At 37.5% G+C, this 25,316-nt stretch overlaps 1 protein-coding gene across 1 annotated transcript in view; it reads right to left on the bottom strand.

Moving 5' to 3' along the window:
• Nucleotides 1-23,051, bottom strand: part of LOC132142123 (protein sidekick-1-like) — a 181,058-nt gene extending 158,007 nt beyond the window's left edge. The window contains exon 1 of the mRNA XM_059551756.1: nt 22,378-23,051. Within this exon, the coding sequence (XP_059407739.1) occupies nt 22,378-22,849 (472 nt within the window). The 5' untranslated portion in view covers nt 22,850-23,051. The remainder of the gene's footprint in view (nt 1-22,377) is intronic.
• Nucleotides 23,052-25,316: the final 2,265 nt, after the last annotated feature.

The following is a 25,316-nucleotide window of genomic DNA, read 5'->3' as shown; positions in this document are numbered from 1 at the left end:
AAGTCACAGCTGCGATCACAGTGTCCTCCATCCTCCTGTTGTTAACATTGTTCTAGTGCTGGGCGGTTTGACCAAAAATGTATATCACGTTTTTTTTTTTCAAAATTACGCCGGTTTTCCAGTTTATAACGTTTTTTTTTCATGCATAATCAGGTGTACAATGCATTTTCTGCTGGTTGATATTTCAAGACGTGCGTGCGGCTAAGGTGTTGGAGCAAATTGCTCGTGTTGCCGCCTTTGGCAACAATTTTAGCCCAACAGCACTTGCAAAAGATGGATGTTTGGTCGACGTCTGATTTTTGGAAACCAAAAAAACCTCCAAACAACAGACCAGGCTCCTTTTTTTGGCTGTAACACCTGTTTCACACATACTCCATCTGCAGTGCGTATGCATTCCGCAGCACGGACTCATTGTGCTTTCACACAGGACGCGTTTGCAATCCGCTACTGATCCGCGTCTGTTTAGCCCACATTTGTTCATTGTTTTGATTTCATATCATTTAAAAAAAAATGTATATATATATATATATATATATATTTTTTTTTTTTTTTTCAGCACAGAACTGTAACAAACTTTCATAGTTATAGACATTAGTTTAAACTCAATAAATATAAACAACGCATTATTCATGCATTTTACTTCTAGGTTTGTATAATAAGCTGCCCAAGCAAGTGGCAAAACATTTATACACAATAATTAGCCTATGACTTTTCTTGTTAATATATTTAAAATTAAAACACCACAGACAGAAACAGTTCTCGTGCATTAAATTGCATTTAAATCTTTATCACATGCATAGTTTCCTGCTCGTCTCATGTTACGTCACGCTGACTGTTTGATGTGGCCGTTACCACTGATCATCAGTGATCAGCGGCAGCTGCACCTAATAACCTACTGCCTATTTAACGGCCTGTCTTTCGTCTCTTGTTTGTCAGATCGTTGTTTGAGGTTCTCCGAGTTAAATGTCTTTTTTCTTCCCGCTCAGCATTCATTCTCATGGGCTCGTTCTGTGGATAACATCGTCATCACCTGGACCTTTCATCATCCCTCACCAGCGCACTCAATTCACCATCTCACCCGTCCTGTGCTGCCATTGAGGTCCCTGCACCACCTGCCGTCAACTGAAGCCGTTTTCATTGTCATTCCTAATAAATCGTCACTTGCATTTTGCTTCCTGTCTTCTATCCTGACAGTGACATCCGTACAGTGATTTTTTTCAGCACAAATACATGTACCGTTACAACCCTAACATTCACCAAAACAAATAATTCTGTTAACAAATTTCCATCACTTAAAATTAATCAACCCCAAATCAGAGTCCAACGTAAATGAGATTGCAGAATTCTTCAGGAAAACCACTGACTTCCAATATTGAGTGAAATTGACATGTTTAAAATTCTCTGGAAGTTCTCCGGAGAGCTGAACTAGAAGCACAGAGATGTCCTAGTTTGGAAGCTCTCAAAAACAAACACTTGGAGTGTCTCTGAAAGTTTCCTCCTCCCTCTCTCCCCATCAGGCTTTGCATGCAGGTCCCTGGTTCCACAACTACCATCAAAGCCCTCGATCACAAATTAGTCTTCTGAGTTGATGGATAACACAGGAAATATTCAATCCAAACCAGGAAGAGGAAAACTGATATATAATAGGCCTATTTTATCCTATAAAAAATGTATCATATTATATCAGAAAATAAATCAAAACTAAAAGAACTAAACTTTTTTTTTTCAAACCATCAATTTGTATTTGTCTTATTATCCAATGTATATTTTAAAAAAAGTCTAGTATCTTTAAGTATGTGCAATGTACAAATGCAAAAAATGTGAACAAAAAACTGCTGGTATACAGTAAACATCTCCATAGGCATGATTCCACTTCATACCACAGAAATACAGATACTTAAAATAATATTATTCATACCACACAGGAGGCATATGAAGCAAATAAAATGGCTGACTGGACATGTACGTGTGCACCAGTGCAAGCAAACTGTACAATAAATACAATTCATACATTTCATTTTCAGTCAGCCTCACGCCTCATTTAACGAAAATGCTCTGTTTGTATCTAGAGAAACTTGCTTCTGTTGCTCACAGTAAAAGGACAAGAAAACAATAGTTTATGCATGTGCTGGGACACTGGGACTCCAGACTGAAGTCTTGATGAATTATATGCATATGATACATGAGTCTTACACTTCCTCATATAATGCAGCTGCCAATTAATTTCAAGCATATTCATAGACTGCATGTTCCAAATTGAACACACGTGTATGAATGTGTATAAACCGTCAAATACCATGCACAAATCAAGAGTGTTCCCAGCTTGAGCATATGGTTAATTCATGAGATGAACCATGGTGAAAATGAATTCTGATTATCATTATTAGAGCAACACTTGTTTATTTAATTGCATTTGTGAATAATAAGGCTGTTCACAAATTGGTCTGCATATAAGCATATGCTAATTACTAGAGAGGTAATATGAATAAACAGGTGCTTGAAAGACTTAATAGAAAGTGTCTGTGTGTGAGAGTGTGTGTGTGATACACCAAAACAGCCATAAATATTATGAAGACAGAAACGCAGAGAGAAAATAGAGGGAAGAGTGTAAGGATGCAAAACAAGTTACGATTATAAAAGCACAGGTGTGCAAAGCTTCTAATATCTATTTAATATAATATTTTTGGATGAAATACAATTCTAGCTTTATTTAATTCTGCTGAGAAGTCCTTTCGTATACTGTCTACAATAAGAAATTCTTCCATGCCATGTCAATCTCATGCGACTGATTTGGGACTCTAGCTCGCACAAAATGGCATTCCTCACATCAAGAACACAGGAGACTCACAATTGATTCCAAGAATTAATGTGTTGCTGAGCTAACAAGTTAACACATTAGTAATTCTTTTTAGTACTTAATTGCTGTGTAATTTTATTTAACATTTCTATCAGCTTGGTCCACTATTGAGGCAATACATTCTACGACCACCTTGTTACGTCTGGTGATACAAGAAACACGGAGAGATCCAAGTGCAGGTATGTGACTTTATTAAAGGGCAAATCCAAAGGGTGAACAGTCCAGGCATGAGTCAAAACCAAAAACATCCATCCAAACATAAACCAAACAAGAAGACAAGGCAAGGGCAAGAACTGACGGACATGAATTAACATTAACATTAAACAACAAGGACTCCGTGACTAAGACACAGACAGACCAGGTATAAATACACAAAAGGATAATGGGGAAACAGGAGACAGGTGGGGAACAATCAATTAACTAAACAAGGAGGAAGGTGACCAAATAAGGAGACAGGAAGTGATAATATGATAAACACCGTGGGAACTGAGGACACCTAGTGGAAACCCAGGGAACACAACCCAGACACTGTGACAGTACCCCCCCTCTACGGAGCGGCTCCTAGCCCTGGCTCTGGAAGGTCATCAGTGACTGGCCCTGACTCTGGATGGTCATCGGTGACTAGTCCTGACTCTGGAGGGTCATCGGTTACTAGCCCTAACTCTGGAAGGTCAACGGTGACTAACCCTGAATCTGGAGGGTCCACAAGCACCTGACTAGCCTCTGGAAGGTCAACCGGAACCTCACTCAACTCTGAAAATTCAACAGTCACCTGACTCGACTCTGGAAGGTCAACAGGAACTTGACTCGACTCTGGAGAGTCAATGGGCACCTGACTTGGCTTAGGACTGCCTGTGGAGACGTGAGACACCTCGGCTTCAGGCACCGCCTCTGGAACGGCCTCGGGCACTGCCTCGGGGACTGCCTCGGTAACGGCCTCGGGAGCGGTCTCGGGCACCGCATCGGGAGCGGCCTCGGGCACCGCATCAGGAACAGCCTCGGGCAACGCCTCGGCCCCCGGAACGGCAACGGACACTGCCTCGGCATCGGACACCACCTCGGCCTCGGGAACGGCATCGGGCACCGCCTCGGCCTCGGGAACGGCATCGGCCTCGGGAACGGCATCGTGCACCGCCTCGGCATCGCTGGGCTGGCGGCCATCATGTGCTGTTGCTCTGGGCTGGCAGCCATCTTGTGCTGTGGCGCTGGGCTGGCTGCCATCTTGTGCTGTGGCGCCGGGCTGGCGGCCATCTTGTGCTGAGGCGATGGCTCAGCAGCCATGACGTTAACCGTCTTGGGAATCTCTAGGATCTTGGACTGCGTAGCGAAATAATCCAAGAATGAGTCAGCGGCCTTCTTGGGCGTTGGCGCTGAGCTGGCGGCCATTTTGCACCATGGCGCTGGACTCGCGGCAATCATGGGCAGTGGCGCCACCGTGGCGGACGTGCGCTTCCTCTCCCCTCTCCGTCCGCCATGGTGAGACGGTGGATCTGATCCATCCCACACGAGCCCCGGGTCGAAGGGAGGCCATGGTTGAGAGCGGTGCTGAATCTCCTCTCGACCACTCCCTCCTCGGCGACCTCCCCTGGTCCCCCGGAAAACCACCAGGCGAGTTCCCTCAAATCCGTTCTTCTCCCGCTCTGTGGCTGGGGAGGAGACATAAGCAGACATACCGCTGGATCTTCGCTTGGACGGAGTCCTTCTGTTACGTCTGGTGATACAAGAAACACGGAGAGATCCAAGTGCAGGTATGTGACTTTATTAAAGGGCAAATCCAAAGGGTAAACAGTCCAGGCATGAGTCAAAACCAAAAACATGCATCCAAACATAAACCAAACAAGAAGACAAGGCAAGGGCAAGAACTGACGGACATGAATTAACATTAACATTAAACAACAAGGACTCCGTGACTAAGACTCAGACAGACCAGGTATAAATACACAAAAGGATAATGGGGAAACAGGAGACAGGTGGGGAACAATCAATTAACTAAACACGGAGGAAGGTGACCAAATAAGGAGACAGGAAGTGATAATATGATAAACACCGTGGGAACTGAGGACACCTAGTGGAAACCCAGGGAACACAACCCAGACACTGTGACACACCTAGCTACGTTCTGAAGCATCCTCCTCATTAACTTGAAATGCTGTTTAGGTAGGCAACTTCACTAGGTTTTGGAACAGATCAATATTCCTGCTAACTTAAAGAGTCAATTTAACTGCTGACCTAAACTGAATTTTGTCGACAGAGTGCCAGCTAATGCCTCACTTAAAAGCCAAAAAGAGCATTCTGCACCAGATGGCATTCATCTGTCTGTACTCTAATTTATCTGAGAATACTTTTGTTAAATCTTTAAGATTCGTGGCCATCAAAAACAAACTACTTCACATTTTGCCGCCTTCGGTTGACAGCCTTCATTACATTAGCTATCAAATTCTAGTGATTTTAGTGACACGAGCGAGTTCAGCTCTCAAGGATAAAAAAAAAAATCATTGGTGGTGTTATGGGTATTTCATATCTGACACCTTACTGTAATAGAGTGCTTGTGTGGGTGCATGCTAATGCCATTAGCACCTCTGTTATTTCTTTATGCAAGCGAGGGCAAAAAGTTTAATTAACACACGATCAAATCTCACTGGTCTGACACAGCAATTATAACCATGAATCCACAATAATTGATTTTATGAAGAAAGAGACAGTGGGGTGTGTAAAGTGATCCAAGTTCAATTAATTAATTATTATTTCTTTTTTTTCAGAGATCTGACTAATTAGGGGATTTTCATTCATTATTTACTGAAGTAGTTGTTAATGACAAACATCCTCTGTATATATATCCGGAAGCTTTCCTTGAGGAGACAATGAAAAATTAAAAAAAACTAGATCAGAAAATTATTCATAGTACAAAAAAATAATAAAATGCAAATATTACGAAATATGACATTAAGTATATAAATCACTTTGTTTTTTCTAAAGTACCACTGTCCAACAGCAGTGGCTGCAGTTCAGTGTTGGGCAAGTTACTTTGAAAATGTAATCAGATTACTGATTAGTAATTACGTTACTGTTCTGATAACTTTATTTAAAAAGTAATTAGTAATTAGTTACATTACTAGTTATGTTACTTTTTTACCTCCATGAAAATGCTGAAATCTCAGCATACACGCTGGCAAAAAATATTTGTTATTAAAGCATCAACATTCACAGAACCCTGTTATTGTTATAGATGCATCGATCTGCTTCTCAGGATCGGTATCGGCTCTGATACTGCCATTTTCTGTGGATCGAGAGAGAGAGAAACAAGACCAGTCAGACAAGTCAGACAAGACCGATCCAAATCCGATATTGTGCATATACTATTCGGTGTTAATGTTGAGCTCTACGAAAGGCAAAAAAAACATTATAAAGCACCAAAACGTTTTCATGCAAATACTTCAAATGTTCTGAAACTGTTACATAGTTCAATGTGAGGTACAGATTAATATTGAAGTCTTTAAATTCAAGTTCTCATAAACTATTCTTTCCGCTGTGGCTGTCTGTCATCCTCCTTTCAGCAATCAAACTGCGTGTCGTGTTCTGTTTCAGTCAAAACGATGAAACTCTCCTCAAGAGCGCACAGTAACTGAGGTTTAAAACTGTTCAATAAACTAACGCACAGATTTAATACACTGCATATCAATATCTCTTCCCTTTGTACTAGTGATGTCCGGTCCATGAAGGAATCGTTTGATTTAACCAGCTCTTCTTAGTGAAACAGTTGAACCAGTTCACTAAATAGGACTGAATCGTTTGAAATGGTTCGTGTCTCCAGTAAGCATTAATCCACAAATTACAGTTATTCACTTTTTTAACATGGCTGATACTCTCTCTGACTCAAAATTAACCAATATCCTGCAGTAATTCATTTATTCAAAGAGTACACTGACTGAACTGCTGTGAAGAGAGAACTGAAGATGAACACGAGCAGAGCAGCATGTGTGTTTTACTAACTTTTATATGTGGACTTGGAGGGCTTCGCTGCCTGCACACTGTGACTCTGTGTTGTTACAAGCTCATCATTCTGCACATGGGATGTGCATAAGCGCTCTGTGCCACTCTGGTGCCTTTAGTATTATAATACTTTTTTGCACAATCAAAGATTATTAATAGTCTTTCTTGTTCTGTCCTATCTATGATATGTTGCTGCCTTTATTACTGTGCTATACATTAAAAAGAATTTTCGGTATCGTGTCGGTTCTGAAAAATGGTATCGTTGCGTCCCTAGTTATTTTTAACTAAAGCAAGTGGCTTCTGCATGCATGGTTGCATGATGCTGGGTCTAGTGGGTCTAGTGGGTATCTCTTTCTCTCTCTGCATTTTACGCATACACATAGTCCACTTAATAAAAAGATGTTTTGAAATGTAACCAATGGACTGATTATAGCATCTGAGACATCATCAAAATTTCAAAAACCTGAATAAACATGCATGAGCTCCCACACATTAAAGAGTGACTCTAAAAGTAACTGTTTGGGAAATGTCTGGCACATCACACAGAGAAGGCTTGGATGCTGAATTCAACAAGAAATAGTGTCTGAAATCTTGCTGAGACAATTAAATGACATATACCGTAAATATATAGTCTTTTTCTTTGTTCCATGTCCTATACACTTGAGAACATCACTGGAGTTATTTAATTCATTTACTGAGTCAGAAGTTAACAAAGCAATAAAAAAAAGCAATAATTTAAGCAATAAATCAATAAATTAAAAACAAATGATTTCACAGGCTCATGGCTTTTGAGATGCTGTGTCTGAGACTATAATGAGACCAGTACGTTTGTGTGTTTTCTTCCATTTTAAAAGGGTCAGTTACAATCAAGGTGACCTATTTCTAACGGTTATCTGACAAATTAAAAATTGTACCATGAAGCAACTAAGAAACAATGTGATATCTGGACTGCAATCTAGAGAAAACAGCATACATAATACGTGACCAATTTATTTATGAGTGTAGGCACAAATCGTCCAATTTAAATGTAACCGGTTCAATAAAAAGACAAGTTTATAGCTAGATGTCTGTAGTATTTCTCACAGCGTAAGTGCATTACATAATTCTTTGTACACATTTAAATCATGTTGTTGACTGAATTCCATGCTATATGTGTTTCCCCCACCAGAGTTGTCCATGTATCAAATGGGCGTTCATTGATGAGGCAAGCCGGCTGTCATATGAGCCATTTTACAGGTTGTTACAAGCTATCAATTCTTGAAAGAGCTAACAATATACACATTAAACATACTTAAAGCGCTTTCTTTTTGTCTACCTTGCTGAAAAAAAACACCTTACACTAGCACAAATTTCTGTGTTGGAACAGTCCAGTTGGTTATAGCTGGTTTGGTGCTGATCATTACTGTTACCCACAATTTTTTTTTTTTTTTTTTTTTTTTTTTTGTGAGGCTGGCTAACCAAGGGATTATTTCTGGTTAAGCTGAAAACATTAGCTAGTGACTAGCTATGTTAGAGTTTAGCAGGTACAATACCATGATAACATTAAAATACCAATAACTATTTAGGGACATAACAGAGGTAAGAACTGTAGCCTAGCAGTTAGCATTAACAAATTGTGTCAAGTTGCTTATCGGAGACAAAGGGAGTTTGAATTTGTCTACATTTATCTGCTCAGAAATTGTACTATCATCTCTCTAATGTCACTGTCACACTAACAAAAACCCCAAAACAGTGAAATATAGTTTAAACTACAGTTTGAGCCTCGTATGTGGTACTTGCTACTTTCATAACAACTCACCACGTTTCATTCAAGCAACATCTTCCTGTTCAAAATGGACCTTTCTTTACAGAAGGACATTTCAGTGAGGTTGAGGTTCAGTTTAAGTCAATTTATTGTACAGAGAATGTAAGTGGGGTTATCTGCAGGTCAGTCGGTTGATTTTTTAAGATCGATTTTCTGCTGTAAACCAAGTGTCAATGGGATTCCAGACCAAGAATAGCAATAACAAAAATAACAAACCCCTCAAAAATAACTTTCTATCACGCTCAATCAATGTTTGAAAATTTGAACCATTAAACTTAAATGTCCAAAAAAATTAGAAAAAAAATAAACCCACAGAAATACAAAGCAATTAAACAGCTGAATTAATTACTTTATAACGACCTGACCCAGAAAACTAATTTTCAGAGGAATAATTTGTTTTCAGTGGATACCAATTAAGCATTGATTGTGCATATTAAGCTCTACGCTTCATCCATTATGCCAGTATCAGTCACCCGCAGACAGACACACACAAACACACCTCAACTTTATCCCTTCTCATTTAGTTTCCTAATAAAGCAAGCCTGTATTATACCTACACAATGTGCTACTGTTCAGAATGAATATCTACAATGTCCAAGCTGCTCATTTTTTCAAAAACATGTTTCCAAAAAGCTACATAAAAGTGCTCCATAAATTTCCAAGACTTCTGGATTTGTTTGATGAACAGACCAAATTTAAGCCATTTTTCACTACAAATCTCCTTTCAAATCAAATATTGTCACGTGTTTGATTTAAAGCAAACACTTTTTCACACATTCTATAAAATAACTTATTTTAAAACTTTAAATAATCATTTGTAAATCGATTTTCTAATCAGTTTCTTCTATAATTTGAAAAAAAATAGTCCCATCAAAAACTCAAGCCACTAGTTAAGCCAAAAGTATTCATGTCGCTCAAACCGAGCAATATTGAAAGCATAAATTAGACACAGAAATCAGCCTACAAATGACTTACAGAGTCACATATTAAAATGGCATATAAAACAATATTATAATGCTTAAAAAAAATGACACACAATGGACCCCACTCATTAAATATGGTCACAAAATATTTGTATTGACAAATATTCATCATTAAACTGTCAGATTCAATTCATTGCAACAATTTACGTAAGAATGGTTTCATTCTGCTTGTGTTTCATGAGGCCAAGTGAAGTCAAAGTTTACTATTCAAAGTTTATTAATCAAAACAAACTCCTGTAGCAGGGATTTTCTATCTAATCCTTTATTGCGGTTGGAGGTTTGTTAGATTTTCTAAGCCATACAGTAAATAATATCACCATAAAACATCTATGAAAAAATCTGCTTTTAAAGCGAAAAATAACTGGGATTGATCGCCTTTGGAGTAATTCTCTTACTTACTCCACACATTGCCCACAGCAGATCTCTGGCTGCAAGGTCATTTGCAAAACATGCTGCTCTCTCTCATTTGCTCCATAAAACATACAAATGACATCAACATGACAAAATAGACTACATCAGAAGTTCTGAAGCAACTTGTGTAGAGACGGAATTTTCAAAACCATTTTCCCACTGCAAAAACAATCCATTAAGATCTTCAGCTGTTAGATGACAGGCTGATCCATGCTCAATGGATCCGATCAATGCTGATCAATGGATGAAAAGCTAAACATACCAGGGACAATAAATTAATCTGTACACACTAAACCTTCAAATAAAACAGAAAAAAATAAACAATATGAAAACATTGTGGCCGTCTTTAATGTGGAAACGGCTTTAAACTGTTTAAACTGTGCGCTTTGTTGATTTGATTTGATGAGCAATGTTTGAAGCCCTTGTAAAATAGCTGATATCTTTGCACATAATTTGTATTACTAGGTTAAATAATTACTTTTGGAATTACTAGAAATCCCTTTCTTCATGCTTCATCTTACTATTTAAACACATCTATCAGGTTGACTGGAAATATCTGTGATGTTTACAAGACATCTTCAAACGCTCCTTTCCAATTCTATCTGTCCTGAAAGAAGTCCCAAGAAAATGGGGTTTCATTACCACTTTCTTGGCAGATTCTCTCTTTTTTATTTGAGATAATTTAATAAGTTACTTCTTAAGAAACATATTCAGCAGATAGAAAATCTTCAAATTTGAATGTTAACATTAATGTTCCACAACCCTGGGAATATATGTATTTTTGACAAATCGCACAAAACACCAAGGCCAGATCGTAAGCTACCCTATGCTATCTGGGCCATGTGTGGTTTCATGAAGGGGAGAATGAGCGTATCCAATGAAATGTGTAAAACAATATTTCAGACTAGTAAATTGGAGCTTAAAAAGACAGAGGAACCACCACCCTCTTTATTTGTGTCATTTATATGGATGTAACCTGACAGAGCACACACAAGTGCTTCATTCATTGTTGTACCCAACTGACTGTCTTACAGATTGTAGAATTTGCTGTAACTTCAGAAGCTAGTACCCTCAACAGGAAATTAACAAGACACCTAGCAAGCTGCCTAGACAGCATTTTAAGGCATCATACATGATTTCCTAAAAATAAAGGCTGTTCCAAAATTCCAAGAATGTGGCCAAATTCATTCAAACTGTAATTAAATTACTTAAAAATATACTCACACTTTATTCAATAATAGAAATGTAAAAAAAGAGTTTACTATTTTACCCGAAATCCATTTGTGATATGCATTTTAAACTTATCACATTGCATGTTTGCCAAGTCCTCAGTATTCCCACAATTTTTGTTAAAAGATTTGAAGCTTTAAAATACAGCACAATTTTGATCTAAATGTAAGGATTTTGATAAAGCAACAGCAAAATGCCAGTCAAAACAGGCAAGATGAATTGTAATTTTTATATAAACAGAGAAGTCAACAGTTGAAATTGTATATCAGAGGAATGACTGTATGATACAGTACCATGCTGCTTTTACTTCATATGAAGGCCTTTTACAGTAATTCCTCAAATAAAAGCCGGGGCCTTTATTTACCTGAACTGCAGAAGGTAGCAGGCTTTTATTTGAAGCAGGCTTTTATTAGAGGCAGGCCTTTATTTCTAATTCCATCTGCTTGAAAAGTAATTGTTTTAATTTAAAGTGATGGCGTTCCAGTGGACAGAGATCATAACATTAGCACAGAATCAGTTCAGAATCAATCACCAAAAGAATCAGTTCGGTTCAGACGCGCTCTGTGTCAGTCTGATTCACAATGAATCACGCATGCGCAGTATCATCAGCTCCTCGGTTCTCGAACGGTTTTCGGTTCAGTGTACTGATGATCCGAAAACTGATACAACCGGTTTGTGACTCGAGAATGAGAAATATATTCAATGATGATATTGACTTCCTCTGGCTTTTCCTTTTTTTCAGTGGTTTTGAAGTTCAACTTTGAGTTTATTGGGCTTACTCTGTCATGAAGAACTGGCAACCAGGTCACATTGTTAGTTTAGCAATGCTAATGCCAAACCCTATTAAACTCAATTTTGAGATTATACACATACATATATACACACACACATATATATATAAATATATATATATATATATATATATATATACACACACACACGCACGCACACACACAAAATGACAATTTTTACATTACAAAAAAAAAAATGCAGGTTAAATTTTGTAGAAACATCCTTTAATAAGAATGTGTGAATAAAACTGCTTCATATAAAAGTAGGACAATCCATTAAAATATGCTGAATAATCAAAGTAACCTTGTAAAAATCACATACTGGTTATTCTTCGTGTTTCAATAAAATTGTATAAGACTTGACTGACAAATCCTATCTGCAGTAGAGGCAACTCACTGTTTTTTAACAACTTATATGTGTCTTCAGTTCTAAACTCTGGCAGTAAGTAAAAGACAAATGTGTTTGAGCAAATTTTTTTATTAAATGAACAACTTCCAATGAACCACCATGTAGTGCTGTTAAAACATTGCAGTCAGATGTTCACGAGTCTGACTGCTTGAGAGAGATTATTATTAAGGGGAAGGTAGTTATTGTAGTCAGACAAACTAGTGGATATCTATTGTTTGTTCTAGGGTTGTAAGTGCATTTCGCTGGGCGAAAGCGGCCGCTAAATGACTTAATGTAAATATAAATTTCACTTGAATGAGAGACGGGGAGTGTGGAAGTGGTGGGGTGTTTATTGTAATGCTTTTAGTCCCATGCTAGCAATGTTGGAAATAGTGCATGTTCAATGGAGCAAAATGAAGATAAACAACCTCCATTTCGAAGCTTTCTCTAAGCCACCGGGGCCTCTAATGCATCCCTAATGTGTGTAATGTGTGCTTTCGTTTTTGTGTGTCTTTGGGTGAGAGAAAAACTGTCTTGCTACTTAACATTTAAAAAACATGTTGAAAAATATGTTTGTCACTTATTTTTCTTCTTTGGACTAATATTTGGAGAAAAATCAATCATGAGAATATGATATTTCCAAAAACATTTGGCAATTGAATGTGTAAATGTTCTCCTATTCTCGACTGCCAGATGGTTTTTTGTTATGTTAAACACTCACAGTCTTTCTCTCCTTCACACACACAAAATCCACATCTCCATGAGCTAAATCAGCTGATTTTGTTCAAATTATTTCTTTTATTTCTGAAAAAAACATGTTTTATGCAAGTAAGTCTAACAATACAAGCAAGACTAACTCTGGATTGTGTACAAATTTTCAGTTGGAAATGTTGAGATTAACTCTGCATCATATTCAAATTCCCATTATACAATTAAATACCTTTCCTCTTCCCTCTACAACCTTCATGCAATAAAGGATTAATAGTAGAGGTCGAACGACATTGGTTGGACCACATTGGCCGATACCCATTAATTAACCGATAGTTTTTAAAATGGATACTGAAAAAAAATAAAAATAATAGTGCTTTATTTATAAAAAAGGTAGTAGTGGTAGTAATAATAATAATAATAATAATAATAACAGTAATAGTAATAGTAAATGTTGAAATTACCAAACTCTAATAGGTCCCTATGAAATCTGTAAAAACAAAATCCTAAATTCCATTTTATTTATTTCCAAATTCTGTTATTTTCTGGATTCAGTTTTTTCCATTTTAATTTTACTCCACTCCTTTTTAATAGTTAAATTAAAGTTTATTAATCAAAAAGTAAGTCTAATTAAATAAAATCATGAAACTTACAAAGTTTCAAATAAGTTTAATAAAAGTTTAACAAAAATTACATGATTAGGGCCCTATGAAATGTTTTATTGTTTCTCACCATATTTTTTTATTGTAACCAAATTCTGTTTTAGCATGTCTAATTATTTGAACGCATAAAACAACTTAATTTATTTATTTTTTCTTAAAGAAGCCTAATGATTTTTTCCCCTCAAAAATTCGGTGTATTTACATTTTTACTGTTATCAAATCAAGGCATGAAACATTAATTTTATTTGTCTTTTAATTACTTAAAATTAAGCAAACATTTTTGGCAAACAAGGGGGATTTACTATTAAAATTAAAACATGGAAGAAATGTGTGATTATTGCTTAAAAAAATGCTTGTTTCATTTGTAGTAGACTTTGTACATTATACTGGACAATAGACTTCAAAACCTGACTTTTATTTTGACGGGTTGCAAAATAAATAAATACCTTTACAATTCTGTGCATGTGATATGATGCTTTTGCTCAAATCAAACGGTCAGATGCTCATGAAATGACTCTCAGAGCAGTTCTGGAGATGTTGTTCCTGTGTTTTCGTTCTCATTTAGTGAGACGACAGACGCTGAAATCACTGCGAGCGTCACGCGCGCTAAACTGTGAATTCCATTTTTATGAATGGATTCCGCGGCTCCGTCCGCGTTTTCTGCATCGCGGAAATCATAGGGCCCTACAATTATACCAGCACAATGTATACTCTCACAATTTAACTGCTTCTATTCAACACTTAATGATTATCTAATCAAAATAAACGAGCAGCGCTGAGTCTAGGAGAACTCACCAGTGTCACACACACTCCGGACGCGTCGTGATCAACTCTAGCAGTGCTCTAAAACAGTTTATTTATTCATCAAACGGACACAAGTTGACTTCAAGAATGAACAACGAGGCAAAGACAAGTTTGAAGTTCAGTGTTTAAAAAACGGAGCAAACAGACCCAAACCGGGAAACGCGGAAAACTATCGGCATGGATTTTTGTCAATAACCGATTGTTCCAGCAATCAACTATCAGTGCCGATTAATCGGCAAAACCGATAAACCAGTCGACCTCTTCATAACATGTATATTGTTTGTTTGTACCCAATAAATGCTGAAAATTATGACTAAATTCATTCTTTAATACAAGTACTCCCCAGCATCACATGATATGGAGGCTGTTTTTGAGGCCTGCAGCAACAGTTTTAAGACAATCAAGTGATGAGTTCAGTAATACAGATAAAATCTCTGAATGAAAACAAGTTCATACACCAAAGTGAAATCAATCTGTCTAATCTAAAAAAAGAAAGAAAGAAAGAAAAGGGAAAATAAGAGTGCACAGCTTTCAGAGTCACCCTCAGATCATTCCTCTGTGAAGTTCTCTGTAAATTTCCAAAGCATGCTAACACTACTCCTTTCCATAGAATGAAAGGATACAGTGAATTCTAACAAAAGCACAATAAAAGTACCATGAAAGTAGCTGATAAAATTCTATATTTTAAAGGAACAGAACAGACCATTTGGCATCACTAAGATCAAACCTTGCACGACCATGCATTTCCAATGTTGAGATGTTTGTGCCTGTTTCATTCACTACAAACCTTCATGGAATCTCTTGGTCAGAGATGTCTTGCCTCTGACAACTGCTACAAGGACAAACAGAAAAGTCGGCTACAGTATACACATACAACCCTTACTAAAGTAAAAAACTTTACCAAGACTTATCTCTGTTATAAAACCTAGATGCTGCCAATTAAAATTCTTTGTTTCATGACCAGTTTCAAAGTCACACGTATCATAGAAAGACAATCCCAGAATGCACTTTGCCAAGCATTTACATTTAATTACACATTTTTAAAACCATTTGAACAGCAATATTTTGAAATAGAAATCTTTTGTAACATATTACGTCTTTACTGTTAGTATTGATCATTTTAATCCAACTTACTGATTAAAATTTTTTATCAAATTCGTACAGCTTTTTTATCAATTCGTACAGCTGAGTCTTTACTCATTTTCAAGAAACAGCTAAAGACTCATCTTTTTCGCCTGCACTTAACCAACTAACACTTTTCCTTTTCTTGTCTTTTTATTAAAAAAAAAAAAAAAAAAAAAAAAACGACCTATGCGTTCTATACTAGACTAACTGAGACTTGTCATGGCACTTGTACACTGTTGTTCTCTTGTTGACCTGACTGCTTCTATTGTTCTCATTTGTAAGTCGCTTTGGATAAAAGCGTCTGCTAAATGATTAAATGTAAAATGTAAATGTACTGAAATAGTATATTTATATAGGCTATAAATTATTCGAGTTTTACTTATTTGAGTTTACCATGTATTTAGGCAAATTATAGTATCATGCTTAGGCATGGGCCGATTACCGGTGACACATTTTAGAGCTGTAATAACATTACCGCAATACTGTGAAACCGTGATATTTTTGCTTAAGGTTATCAAACCATCAAAATCTCATACCCCACCCATGCCTAAGCTTAGCAGCTTATTAATATTAAAGGGATATTCTAGGGAAATCGTTTCAGTCAATCAAGTTAAGTTAATTTGTGTAACTAGAGCTTTTTAAATTGATCACTTTTGAAGTTTTATAACATGATGCTGACTGAAGGCAGCAAGTAAGCAACAAGGCAGTACGCATTAAGTTATGGATCAGAGCTAAAAAAAACAACAAAAAAAAAAAAAAGAACAAAAATTGGTTTACTGTCGACACTGCGGCTAAAACCTCTGACGCCTGTAATAAGAATTGTAACTACTGAACTATTGATCAGAATCACACTGACTTCTTTTTAATCATAAAGGGATGTGTTTATCTTTGGGTACTTAGTTATTGGCTGTGACGGTCGTGTCATGTGGCAGCACTATAAACACTTTCACCTGTGAGCAACTGTAAAATCACAAATCTCTTACAATTAAGTGAGTAAACATTGATGCTGGATACAGCACCATAGGACCATGGTTTTAAAAAGCCAGAGAAAAACTCATCTTTTAGAAACAAGCACAGGTCACATTTCATCATAGTCAAATAAAGCAACACTTTCATTTCTTCAGCTTTGAAGCAAATATTTACAGGCCTCTCCAATCCCAATCATCAGAGGCCTTGATTCTGAGAAAAGAGACAATAATAAAAAATTTAAAAACATTTAATTTTCTCATCAGTGTTTTAGCTGACTGTGTAAAGCGACATGTCAGTTTGTCTTAAATTATTTTTTTATAAATTTTTTGTTAATGAGCTTTCTAGTTCAAGTAGTGCATGTCACTGAATTAATGCTAATTCAGATAATAAACTACAGTAGTTCTCACGGACTAATCCCACATAACTGATAAACTCACTTAATGAAAAGCAGAAACTGAAAAGATGTTAATATGGCACTTGTCCAATACTACATAAAATGAAACGTAAGCTTCTGAGGTAACGCTTAAGTTCAATGCCAAAGTACGCACTTGAACATGTAATATTTTGATAACAAAGATGTGCTATTCTCATCATTTATTAATGCAGAAGAAAAAAATCTATTGGCGTGAAAACTGATTAGTAATGATGGAAAGGCCTCTGTCCGACAACCAATGCTCTGACTCAAAGTCAAGACATCAACATGAGAGAAAAACAAAGAAAAAAATAGAGAAAGAAAGAAGAAACAGCTGAAGACGATTTCGGGGGGGGGGGGGGTAAAATCAAATCAAAATTCCTCTGTGTGAAGATGTTATGTCGTCTGCCTTTGATCTTATTCTTAATAAGATTCATTACTGTCATGCCAATAAATGTGCTAACTTTTGGTTGAAGAGAGAAAGAGGGGATGGTCTTGTGCATGTAATGATAGCCTGATAATACTTTAAATGCGGAAGGCAGATGTGTTCAGACAGGCAGAGCGAATTAAATCCAAGTGTTTATTGCCAAGTATTTCCTTAAAGCTCTTCAATTCTTCACAGTGAATATGAGTAGTTATATTGTTCGTAATGGACCACCTGGCGGCAAACTATCAAAGTTATTTTTTCCTAATCATTTAAAATGATTACTATGATGAAAAGTGGTTAGCAGTAAACCAATTAAATTACTTGATTTACTACAGAAATTAGGAGGTCTATACTCATTTGGCCACTTTAGAATAAAAGAGACACAAAGGCTTTGGTTAATGTCACAGTCTGGGTCACGACTGGGGGAGGGATGGGTCTACGACCGGACAATACAAGGAACAATGAAGGCACAACGGCTTTTCGGTCCCGATACTAATGCTGCTCTCATGCGTAAACACACACACACAGTCACACAAAAAGCCACTCTGAAATTCTTTAAGGGTGTCAGTGAAAAAAATGCAGGGCAACACATAAGAAGGTAAAAGAGCAGAGAAATAATGCAGAGAAGAGAGCCAAGATGGGCTAGTGGTAAATTAGAACTAAAACAAATGCACTTTAGATTTTGACCAAAAAATCTAAGTTTTACATTTAGTTGAGACCAAAAACTGAAAATAACGTCTCAGTACTAAAACAAGTCACATAAAAAAGCTATTTGGCAACAAACCACCTCTGAATATTTCAGCTGATTTTTTTTTTATATATATATTGTTATTCTAGCATCATTCACACTGCTGACATGTTTATCTGTTGTAGCTTTTCCACATCATATTCATGAAGTAGTCGCATTGTCAGAAAAGTTTATTAAACTAAATTAAACGTCATGGTTCCAATAAATGAGATTGACCCTATAGAACCATTTCAGCCAAAACCAAAAATCTATTTATTTTGCTATTTGAATTATTTGCTGAAATACTGGAGCATTACTCACCCAAAGAAATAAACAGTATTTTTGACAAATATGTTTATGAGGTCAAGCTAAATGAGATGATTCAAGCATATCAGCAGTCCATTTTAATCGGGTTGCCCTTTCATGGTGGCCTCCATGTTGAGATCCCATGACCATCCACGTCTTGCAATTCAAGTTGATGAACATTTTGGGTTAATCACATGAACCCATTTTCCTGTCACGGTCTGCATATTCTGCAGCGAATGTGGCAGGAGAGGCTAATGCCATCATTGTGCAGGACAATAAACGAAATCGTCAAAAAAGTACACATTTAATTAGACTATGTAATGCACCTTTAAGCATCTGATCCATTTTATTAAGCTCATCCTAGAGAGATTATTATATTTTCTTAAGAAAATGCCCTTCCTTCGATTAAAATTTAGAATGGGAATTTTGCTCCTACAATGTCTATTCGTTTCTGTCTTTCGTCAACACCTTCTCACTATGAAAAATTTGTTCAGGAAGACAAATAAGAACAGTGAAAAATACACATTTAATTAACCTACCTTAAGTAACTTTCAGCATTTGAGGCATTTCAATAAGCTACAATGTCTAGCTAGATATTTATATTTTCTAAAGAAAATGCCATTCCTTCAAAAAAAAATTTAATTTTAAAAAGTTAATTGGAAATTTTTACCGACAATGCCTAATGCTAAAAACAATCTCCTAAACAAGCCATGTGATTTGAGGTATCATCAATATCTGTAACACGAACAGTCCTGGATATGCTATACAGTATATCAAAGTTCCAAGCTTTTGTTTGAATAATAGCAATAGTTTTCTTTAGTAAAGACCACTGAGTCTTAATTTACTTTGTCTAGATAACCCGCCCGACCGTAGAGTGGAGCATAGAGGATTGGTTTGAATATTTATGGCAACTGTGTCTCATTAAGTGTTGGAAAGCAGTATGGTGCTTGAATGTGCCAGTGGGAACATGACAGGGCATCGTGGGAAGGGTGCAGTATGTACCGTACTGGAGTGTGGCACTGGGTGTAATTCTGAGCACTTCTCATTCAGCCCCTGCAGGAGTTTGTCATCCGGGATCAAAAGCCCATCTGACCAGAGCAGCACAGAGAGAGGCTTTAGACACAAGGAGCAGTTTTCATTCCGTACCGACCCTGCCAGGGCCCGCACACACAGACATGCGCACACACAGGCAAGCAATCACGTCAATCTCGATTTCATTCTATCATGCCTACACTCTCTCTCTCTCTCTTGGTTTTTTGCCTTCCTCCATCATTATATTCTCCTCCACTCCATTTTTCTCTCCTCTCTTCCTCTGCTGTAGCTAACGCACAGGCTTTTCTTTCCTTTTTGATTTGATACACATCCCAGTGACCCTAAAACTGTCTCTTGTGATGGATGTGAAGGAAGAACATGGTAAAGAGATGCCAGTGCTCTCCTCCGTAGAGATCTACCCATCCAAAATTACCATCCCTTCCCTCCTTCCCTTTTTTTCTTTCTGCACTGCTTCCTCCTTTTCACGCTCGACTCCTCTTTAACATCCGCACCCTCTCTGCTTGTATTAGCCCACATCTCTCTTGCACCTCTCTTCTTCATCTGATTCTCTGATGGACCTCAGTGGCCCATCAAGATGTCTGTGCGTTCAAATGCAAACATTCATCACTGACATGCATTGAAAGCATACACACAGAAAGCCACTCAGGACTGACATGCCTGGCAAGTCATAAATACAGAGACCCCAGCCAAACAACTTGGGATGGCATATGACAGTTCTTAAAAGTTTCAGCATTTAGGACTGAAGTATTTAAAAAAAATCTGTTTTTGGTTAAAAGAAAACCCACAAAGACACCTGTTGATGCATGTTGTATGTACAGCGGCACTCTTCATTCGTTATGAATTTGGCATTGGTCTTTTATAGAGGGAAAAGGGAAGGATATACCATGTCGTATCTTGTATTATTAACAGTTTCATGACAGAAAAACCGGATGAAACCGGCTCTAGTTAAACTGCATGGAACAGCAAGTCTCTAACAGGGTTCCAACAGCTTGACAATTGAATTCTTAAAATTGTATGTCTCTTATTAGTCCATGCTTGGAATTACTGGATAAAAGAGCACTTTCTTACAGATTAATTTGCAGTGACATTAATATAATAATATGAAATGTATATTTACAAATTTTAGCATTTCCAGGTTTTCTATTGCTGTCAAAATACTAGTCTCAGATAAACAGAAGGCAATGTTCATAAAAAAAACTTGTTTACCTTTAAATTAGGTTTATTTCATGTTGAAATGCTGCTTCATACTTGTTGAGAATATCATATTAATGGTTTCCAGCTTCGTCTATAATAGGCTCCAATATCTTACCATTAACAGGCATTGACAGTGATTTAAGAAGTTGATCTTACATTGGACTTTTTCTTGGCCTGCTTTTAAATATAACTTTTGAATACATTTTTTTAATTTCTTCAAAAGTGAAGCTCTGAATGATGACAGACACAAATCCTTAAGGGATTTCAGGTTTTGAAAGAATAAGCCTGATTAGGGAAACCTGGTGTCTGCACTGCATGAAATCAAACTAGTACGATGCTTGACAAAGCAGGATGACTCCATTTCTGCCATTTGCCTGATGGGCTGTGATCGATAACCTTCTGACCTCCTTAAGGTTGGGGTTTGGGCCACATCCAAAGCCATAGTGAGACCTTGACATTAACCAGGGGAGAAAGCTGAGTCTGCAAGCATGCAGAGAAAGTGAGAGAGGAAAAAAGTGCCAGCCACCAATGCTAAAGAAAAGTCACAGGAGTGGGTGTTCTTGTAAACAGTTTTGAGTCCAATGCATTCATGCATCTGCATTAATGCAACCTCCAAAAGAAAGAAAGATGGATTTCACAGCCCCAACACTGAAAAGCCCACAGCATCACCATGCCAAATGCATTTAATACGGCGAGGCATTGCTTGCAAAACAATCATACTTCTGAATCTTTTAATGTTGCTGCCATTTTAAAGACTGCTCCCACACGTGGCACACAAAATATGTGTTGTGTTTTAAAACATCCTAATTCAATCAGTAACACCCCCCACCAAAAAAAAACTGCCTGCCGGGTACCAGAGCGACCCAGCTGGCACCGTATGCAGTCTACAGCCTGATAAAACTGATTCCAGTCAAGGCTTAACTGAATTCTGCTCTGACTCATAATTCTGAATCTCAGAGTGTGTCAGCATCCTTTCATTCACACCCTTTCACACACATGCACTTTGTAAATTCATGCATCCTGCTCCCTCTACTTGTCAGTTTGACAGTCAGTCAATATGACATGAGTGACCTGAGAAAATGTGTGTGTTGACAGCATATGACCTTTACCGCTTTTGTTGAGACATGCACAGGTACGATCTCCCTCCATGTCCCTCACTCTATTTGTTCATCTCTTTCTATGTCCCCCAATTCTTCCTCTATGTCTCTCTTTTCATTTCAATCCATCCCAGTCTCCTTTTCTCTATTGGTTATATCCCTCGTTTTCTCTCTGCCCCCCATTCTCTTCTCTTTCAGGTTCTCTAATGCCCTTTAAGAGCACTAAATGCTACATCTACCTCATCTTTAAATAACAATTAACAATCATGTTACAACTACAGTTTTATTCATGGATTTATACATGCAATTGCATCATTATAATCCACTTTAAATAACTTAAAAGGTCTTGGTAAAATATGTACTTGCCAAAAAAATGAGATAAAACCTGGATAAAATTAAAAGTCACCAAAACTCGTTTTATGTAACACAACTCACTTACCTTGAGCGCGCAACATGTGGGTATTCCAGAAGAACACAAGGGCAAAAATCCAACCCCACATCCCGCACTTCGCTTTCCTCGTCATCACCTTCCTTGTATTTCCTTGGCGATGAATAATCCCTTTAACTTTGCCCTTACTAAAGCAAGAATCTATAACCTCGGCAGATGTGGAGGTTTGTGAGAAAAGCCGAAAGTGTGCGCTCCGCTTCACCGCATTTACAAGGCGATTCTCATTCACCCCACACGCGTGAGAGTTCAGCTCCGAGTCCGCGACTTTCCCGGTCGCTTTACTTTCATGTCTCACGGCTTTCGGGAAGCTCTCACCCTCTTCCGCGCATTTAGCACTGAAAAAAACAACACCTTCAAACCAAAAACACCAAGTGTCCGTACGCTGCTCCAAAATTAAGGACACGCTCCGTGAACATCCTTTCACTAATCGCGCACCGCTTTTCTGTGTCCCGAGACGGCTCATGATGTTTCAGTATTGCCAGTTAAGTATTAATACGTTTGAGTGTTCCGGATTTAATTTATCCGCTTAGAGCGCCAATATCTCCTATAAAACCACGTTGTTTTGACGTAAGCTATTCGAAGTTGGATTATCTACCCGATGATTTCGAGCATTTTCACGGCATTGGGCGACTCTTGAAGAATCCCCTACAGTCCATATCGGTGCTCATAAGGCGCTTCATCCGTTTGGAGCAGACCTCGGGAAAAATGCTGGTTGATTAAATGTATCTGGTTAAGTGTAATGTTACCCAGAAGACTTTATCTATCCAACAGGTTAACCAAGACGCAAAAAGACCCAAGAGCGTCCAGTAGTATAAATCCTCGTAAAGGAATAAACACCTGTGAACAGACAACGCAGACGTCATGAGAATTCAAAATTACGAACTTTGTAATAAGACTTAATTCGTTACATATCTGAGATGATAGCCTACATTTAATACATTCCCTGGACAGTGTTACTGAGATGTTTTAATTAGTTTTAATTACTATTTAATTGGGACAAACTTAAATATGTAGGAGTCAAATTATTCCAGACCTAGTTGATACATAATTGATTCACTAAAAAGACCAGGTAGGCTAAGAAAGCATTTGACCATACTAGTCGCGCTGCATGTTATTGATTCACTAAAAAGATCCGGATCTTGAGATCAATGAACGTTCCCAGTTCCACGCCATGGCAATGGTAAACACATCAGACAACAGCCTCCTCACCTTTATCAGTTGTTAAGCTCTGTTCCGGCAGTTGCTCCTTAAAGATCGGTTTTGCCGTGAATCGATGTAAATCTTAACTTTGTAAAGTAAAATTAAAGTCCTCACCTAACGCTCTTGCAGTGAGGTTTGGCTGAATGAATGCATCAAACGAAGAGAACTGAGCTCTGTGGCGGTCACCGAACACCTGCTGCCCGCGGAATGAAGATTAAAAGAAAACAAAAACCTGCAACAAAGCTCCTGTCAAGCAAATTTAGTCGGATGCAAGTTAAATTGCCACTTCATTAAAATGCTTTGAATGAGCTGCTCGAGTTTCTCTTCTCTGGAATAATTTGTACAGGGTTGAAGTTGAAGTTGAATTCAGCGTCCCACCCGCTCCGCCCTGCTGAGCGCTGATTGGTTCCCCCTTCTGCACACTAAACGGAGAGCACGTGGAAAAGGAAACGCTTCTAAAACACGGTGACATGCGCCCCCAATCAGACAGAAACCTACATGCTCAAAAAGTCACACTGAAAATAAAACGTTTTAGATCTCTTTTTAGAAATCTCGGAAAGGCTTCGTTTTTTTTGTCACTGCGTAATAAGTAATGCTGTGGAGTTTCATATGGGATACAAAAGGTACTTATTTATATTCACTTCTTTTATGGTGCTCCAAACCTTTTTTTTTTTGACAGCTCATAAAAAGCTCAAATTACTTGCTCTATATTACAAGACTTCTTAATGACACACTTCTGAATGAGAACATAATGAAATTTAAGTGGTTATTCAAACATAAAAGATGCATAAAGCCATGGTTTGATGGCTAGATTTTTAGTTTGAGAGCAACATTGAGGGGAATAAATGATAAAATGATTGTCATTTATAGGTGAATTATTTTCTAATTCCTGCTGAAAAATGATTGTCAACCAGTAGTGAATGGATGAATTTCTATTCGAAAATTCATAGTGGTTAGGGTGTCAAGATTAATATTAAGCCAGCAATTATTTTAAGAAACATTTGCGTTTTCCTTAAATGAAACACTGATCCTTAACCCTGTCTAAACCTATCTTAGATTATCTTAACCTATCTAAACCTATCTTAGATTTTATTGGACTTTATCATGTCAGAGTCTATTCAGGACTGCATTTATATTTATAGCAGGATGACACTGGTTAAAATGAATATTGGAATCGTGGCATTTATTTTATTTAAAATAAATTTACTTTAAGATAGGTTGACAATATTATTCAGATTTGTTTAATGGCATTTGCTGTGTGTGTGTATATATTTTAGCCTTGAAAGCCACTGGAGTGCACAGAGAGGTTGTTAAATGTCTTTTTTTTTTCAATAATACTACACTTTTGTTCAGTGTTAGACAACGGCTCCATTAAGAACTCAAAAAAGACATCAATATGTTTATTAGCTTCTAAAAAAGCTATAACAATTCTGCTCACAGTGTTACTTCCATGAATAGCAACTCTCTGAAATCAGTATATTCCAAACATAAGGCCTTAAACTCTACAGAAGTAGGTTGTGTTAAAAAGCTATTGAGGGAAGGGGGTGGGCGGATGGAGGTCTTGCTCCCGTCAGTAAGAGCAGTTCCTTCATTTCTCAGTGGCAAAATGTGTTAATACTCTGGCCTCTGCCTGTGCTGGTCATTCCTTGGTTTCTATTAAGTATGTAATTGGAAAAACTAATTCCAAAACCAATTTCATTTGCAATTACGTCCATCCCCATTCCAGGACA

Source organism: Carassius carassius, chromosome 6 (genome assembly GCF_963082965.1).
Source record: "Carassius carassius chromosome 6, fCarCar2.1, whole genome shotgun sequence".
Classification (NCBI taxonomy): Eukaryota; Metazoa; Chordata; class Actinopteri; order Cypriniformes; family Cyprinidae; genus Carassius; species Carassius carassius.
The sequence above is the reverse complement of the archived record's forward strand: the minus strand, read 5'-3'. Positions and strand labels throughout refer to the sequence as shown.